We start from the raw sequence: 6,037 nt of genomic DNA on the forward strand, positions 1-6,037 counted from the left end.
GCAGTGATTTCTGAATACAGAATCAGGAGTCTGCCCTGATCATTGCCAGGTGAGACCCAAAACAAGACAAAAAACAAAAACATACTGTGCTAATCAACCCCCTGTCGGCCATACACAAGGCCAGGTCAAGAGTATTTGTGATATTTTCTTGGGTCATAACTCTCGAATAACTAGAAATATGTGGAATTTTGGAAATGGACATTCTGTTCATGCTTTTCAGATATATGCCCACTTATATCAGGAAAACATGGGCATTTACCTGTCACCTTTTCCCTGTGACTTATCCATGCCTCTGTCTCTGTTGGGGCAGGGCACACTGGAATGAAGCCTGCAGTGATCTCCTGGCTGGAAGGAGGAGCTCTGAGGTCGGGTTGGAGTGGCGTGTGTGCGGGTGAGTGTCTGAGGACCCTTCCTGGCTCAGGCCCTGTGCAGTGTATGGGTGCCCTGAGGCATGTGTGAAACATGCTGCTGAGGCCGGGGCCTTGGTGTCCTGGATCCTTGGGTCTGTGCCGCACTCAAGCTGCTCTTCATTTCCCTGGACTGTCAATCACAGAATGATCCTGTAATTTGCTTCCATGGCTTTCGAGTAAATAACACCATAACAGAGATAGTTTGGATCTAAACGATAGTACAGCAGGGAGCGCCTTGCAGTGCCTGAATGTGACCTGTTCAATAATCTGTTTAATAACCTGGTTCCCCGAACATCACAGGTCTGCTCAAAAACAAAAACATAACCTAGTGTAGAATTGCCAAGATCCTCACAGTTTTCCACTGTCCGAATCTTTTCTTTAGTGTGGGACTCTTTGGACTTTGAGAACCACAGAGATGTACTGTTAACTACATGGCATCATTATGCTACATTTTTTGACATGTGCTTGATTTGCATGTTTTGTTCAGTTTCAGAACGGAAACCGCGACTTCAGGATTTGGCATTAGAGCACTTTGATTTGGGAATGGGGTCAGCAAGTACGAGTGAGTTGGTAAGATTCACGAATACAGAATAAATATTATTATGCCAGCAGGAGTGGACCAAGTATGTGATTGTAAAGGTGGAAGGCTGGGATTGGCAGGGAGAAATTCCAAAACCTGATGCTTGGAGTAGAGGACTATTAGCTTTGCTAGGTGCTGAAATTCACCATGTATAAAAAGTACTGTGAGTTTTGATTGGCTTGACAGTGGTAGTTGTTTAGAAAGCTAATTTCTGCGCCCTAGAGATGGTGCAGTGAGAAATATACTTGTTTTGCTTAGGGATGGATGGTCCTTACCCAGCACGCCTTATAGACAGCATAGACCCACAGAACTGATCCTAGACACTGCATGGTGTGCCCCTCCACCCACCCAACCACAAATAAATAGAAACGACAAAAAAGAAAGAAAAAAAAACTTCATTGATCCTGAAAGGCATCACTTGTGGTGAGAGAATTGCAATGGCCAGGTGGTCTGCTTCAGCTGCGTTACGATGCAGCATAGTCTTCACCACTGCATCACAGGTTCCACACGGAACTTTAACCAAACCGACATGTGGATCTATTCATTTTCTCCTGAAATGGATGTGTCCGTTTTCTATAGAAGGAATTATTTCTAGTTGTATTCCTTAATTAATTTAAAAGGGGGGAAAGTCACAGAATTTACTCTCTATCCATCAATGTTGTGCATGCAACTTACGGTAACATGAAGTTATTCAATAGTAAGACAATTCATATGTCAGTAATTGCATTTTTGCGGTGCATATGTGTGAAACTACATCTGAAGGGCTCAGTTTTTTTGACAGGAAGACTCAGTGAATAAGTCAATAATTAGAATCATCTGTTGTTCTACAGGAAAGCTGCCACCTCGAGTGGAATGTCTCTGATCCTGCACTGTATGATAATTTCTCGAGTGATCAATCCTGCCCTCAGCCCCATGAGGACACCGAGACAGGCGGGATGTTGTCTGAGGGTGATCAGTATGGTGAGAGCTACCTCACTCTGAAGAAGCCCTCTCCTGGAAAAAAGTTCCTTGGAGTGTGTTATTCTCAGTTCACAGACACAAAATTCCCCAATTGGGCACCTGCTATGGAGAGAAGCACTGTTTATAGTGAGTCCCTCACAGCAACATACCCTCAACCACAGTCACCATGAGCAGAACCCATATAGGTGTAAGGAATGTGGGGGAGCCTCCCCATGTTCTCATCACTGTGGTGTTCCCTTAGAAAACCACAGTGGACAGAATCCCCAGAAATGTCAGCCCCAAGAACAAAGTATGAGTCAAGGGTTACTCCATCATGACCATATGAATATAAATTCAGGAGCGAAACCTTTTGCATGTGAAGCATGTGGGAAGGCCTTCGATCAATCATCACATCTTATTATGCATAGGAGAATTCATACAGGAGAGAAACCTCATGAATGTCAGACATGTGGGAAGGCCTTTATTCAGACCTCTAGTCTTAATAGACCTATGAAAACGCATAGTGGAGAGAAGCCTTATATATGTCAGGAGTGTGCTAATGCCTTTACTCGATCCTCAGGCCTCAGTATACATAGAAGTATTCACACTGGAGAGAAACCATATATATGTAAGGAATGTGGGAAGGCCTTTGCGAAAGCCTCAAATCTTAGTGAACATAGGAGAATTCAAACAGGAGAGAAACCCTATATATGTAAGAAATGTGGGAAGGCCTTTGCGAAAGCCTCAAATCTTAGTGTACATATGAGAATTCACACTGGAGAGAAACCGTATATATGTAAGGAATGTGGAAAGGCCTTTGCTCAATCCTCAAGACTTAGTGAACATAGGAGAATTCACACTGGAGTGAAACCGTATATATGTAAGGAATGTGGAAAGACCTTTGCTTTGGCCTCAAGACTTAGTGAACATTGGAAAATTCACACTGGAGAGAGACCCTATGTTTGTCAGGAATGTGGAAAGGCCTTTATTTTGGCCTCAAAACTTAGTGTACATAGGAGAATTCACACTGGAGAGAAACCGTATATATGTAAGGAATGTGGGAAGTCCTTTGCTGAAGCCTCAAGCCTTCGTGTACATAGGAGAATTCACACTGGAGAGAAACCGTATATATGTAAGGAATGTGGGAAGTCCTTTACTGAAGCCTCAAACCTTAGTGTACATAGGAGAATTCACACTGGAGAGAAACCGTATATATGTAAGGAATGTGGGAATGCCTTTGCTACAGCCTCAAGCCTTAATGTACATAGGAGAATTCACACTGGAGAGAGACCCTATGTTTGTCAGGAATGTGGAAAGGCCTTTGCTACAGCCTCAAGCCTTAATGCACATAGGAGAATTCACACTGGAGAGTAAAGTAAAGGCCCTCCCGTTGATCGTCGATTTGCTCGAGCGGGCCCAGTAACGTCTCCATTGGAGACTTTATTGTTACTGTGTCTGGCATATCGAATACTCTCGGTAGCTTGCTGGGCTCTCCGAGAGGGGCGGAGGAATCGAACTCGGGTCGGTCATGTTGGCCGCTTGTAAGGCGAATGCCCTACCGCTGTGCTGGAGAGAAACCGTATATATGTAATGAATGTGGAAAGGCCTTTGTTTTGGCCTCAAGACTTAGTGTACATAGGAGAATTCACACTGGAGAGAAACCGTATATATGTAAGGAATGTGGGAAGGCCTTTGCTCAATCCTCAAGCCTTCGTGTACATAGGAGAATTCACACTGGAGAGAAACCGTATATATGTAAGGAATGTGGGAAGGCCTTTGCTAAAGCCTCAAGACTTAGTGAACATAGGAGAATTCACACTGGAGTGAAACCGTATATATGTATGGAATGTGGGAAGGCCTTTGCTAAATCCTCAAGCCTTACTATACATAGGAGAATTCACACTGGAGAGGTAAAGGTAAAGGTAAAGGCCCTCCCGTTGATCGTCGATTTGCTCGAGCGGGCCCAGTAACGTCTCCATTGGAGACTTTGTTGTTACTGTGTTTGGCATATCAAATACTCTTGGTAGCTTGCCGGGCTCTCCGAACACTGGAGAGAAACCGTATATATGTAAGGAATGTGGAAAGGCCTTTGCTGGAGCCTCAAGACTTAGTGTACATAGGAGAATTCACACTGGAGATAAACCATAATATATGTAAGGAATGTGGGAAGTCCTTTGCTGAAGCCTCAAACCTTTGTGTACATAGGAGAATTCACACTGGAGATATATGTAAGGAATGCGCAAAGGCCTTTACTTCATCCTCGCAATTGACTATACATAGGAGAATTCACAGTGGAGAGAAACCGTATATATGTAAGGAATGTGGGAAGTACTTTGCTGAAGCCTGCTGATTTTCACCCGGGCTGCACCTATGCCAGTATTCTTGTGCTTGGAATTGCTTGTGTGTTAACTTGTAATCAATGGGTCATGGTGATGAAAATAAGTACGAAGTTGACTGAATAAACAGGTACAGAAACAACCTCCTGCTCAGAGCTGTCATGGTTCACTACTCTATTATTGTTTGCTATGCTTCTGGCTTGGCCCAGTGGGACTGGTTAGTGGGAATTATGGCAGAAATCAACCAAGATGCAGCATTGAATACTTTGAAAATTGAAAAATAGGTAATCCTTCATTCTTCAGTATTTCCTGTGTTAGGATTTGGGATGCTTGAGCACCCTGGTTTGGCAACTTGAGCGCCAGGTCTAGCCAGCTTGTATGGTGCATTCAAGCTTGTTTCTTACTTGTTCTGGATATCTAGGCTTTCGTAGATGTGGAGCTTTTTAGGGGTACATTGGGTGCTGTTCTGTCGCTCAGGTGTCATGGGTGAAGGTGTGTTATCCTGAGGGCCCCTGCAGCCACCATCGATCCAGGTCCAAGACGGCACTGGAGGTTGGGCACATGGACTTCAGGCCTTGGTGTGAGGAGCCTGCAAAGAGTGGGGGTCTTGGTCATCTCGTTCCTTCCTACTGGAGACTGTGAAGGACCCTGTTTGGAGCCTTTGGACTGGAAATAACACTTATCGAAACTCCAGATATGTTCACGGGCAGCCCCCAAAGGAAAGGGACACTTTTGCCGTCGGTCATTTTCATTGGATTCAGTGCTGGGTTTGGCACTTTGGGGTGTGTTTAGACACGTGAGAGGTATATGCCTTGAAAATTTACTCTTTGGATTATAATTTTTTTTTGCTCTTTGTGTCACACTCAGCGTTTCGCATGGGTTTCTCCTGACTTATGCACTCAGGAATTACTCCTGGTAAAGCTCAGGTGACCATATTGTTTCTGGGATTCGAACCCGGGTTGGTCACGTGCAAGTCAAACCTCTTACCCGCTCTGCTATCACTTCAGCCCCTCTTTGGATTAATTTTAATAGCTGCTTTTATTCAGGGGTGTTGGAAGGGATTCTTTGATGCACAAGTTTTACTTCTGGTTTTGCATCTCAGGAATTATTCTGTGGTGCTGCTGGGTACCTATCGGATGGGGAGGCTAGCATCCTAGTCGCTTCACAATGATTCCAACCCCACTATTGGTGTTTTTTTTCCCATATATAGAATTTCTACAACACGGGATTATGGTACCGCCAGCAGGTCAATCTGTGCCTGTAAGGCGACTGCATCAGCAGCCTGATGGCACCATCAGACTTCCAGATACTCCGAAATAGATGTTGTGCCTTTGGCCAGACAACAAAAACTTTGGGCAAAGTCTTCCAAGAAAGTAAACAGCCAAAGTTAGGTATGTGCAAGACACAACAACAAACCATTTACTGCTCAGCTATATAGTTGGAGGCAAGGTCTCTCTGGTTCCTGATCAAACCTCTTAAAGGCTACGATCCCAGAGACTCAGAGATAAATCTCGGAACCCAGCAGCTTTTTGCAGAGATGTGCCCGATACCCGCAATGAGCTACCGGCGACAGACCACCACAAGGGGAATGGGTGTGTTTCTCAGCCCGATCCCACTTGGTGGCTCGGTGGCCACCATCTTCCATAGACCATTGGAAAGACAGGTTTGGGCCTGCAGTGACAAGACATGCAAGGCCTCATAGGATTGGGCTGGACTCTGCACTTTCCTCCCCACCTCAATGAGACCCCGAGTCGCTGCCCATGTACGAACTT

At 44.9% G+C, this 6,037-nt stretch overlaps 1 protein-coding gene across 1 annotated transcript; it reads left to right on the forward strand.

Moving 5' to 3' along the window:
* Positions 1-1,654: 1,654 nt before the first annotated feature.
* On the forward strand, positions 1,655-3,740 carry LOC130022006 (zinc finger protein 879-like; the record flags this gene model as incomplete). Its single annotated transcript, XM_056112732.1, has 3 exons — positions 1,655-1,666; positions 2,479-3,246; positions 3,534-3,740. Coding segments are annotated over exons 1-3 (987 nt in total), but the record flags the coding sequence as incomplete, so codon positions are not given.
* Positions 3,741-6,037: the final 2,297 nt, after the last annotated feature.

Source organism: Sorex fumeus, unplaced genomic scaffold (genome assembly GCF_029834395.1).
Source record: "Sorex fumeus unplaced genomic scaffold, SorFum_2.1 ptg000019l, whole genome shotgun sequence".
In the NCBI taxonomy this organism is placed as follows: Eukaryota; Metazoa; Chordata; class Mammalia; order Eulipotyphla; family Soricidae; genus Sorex; species Sorex fumeus.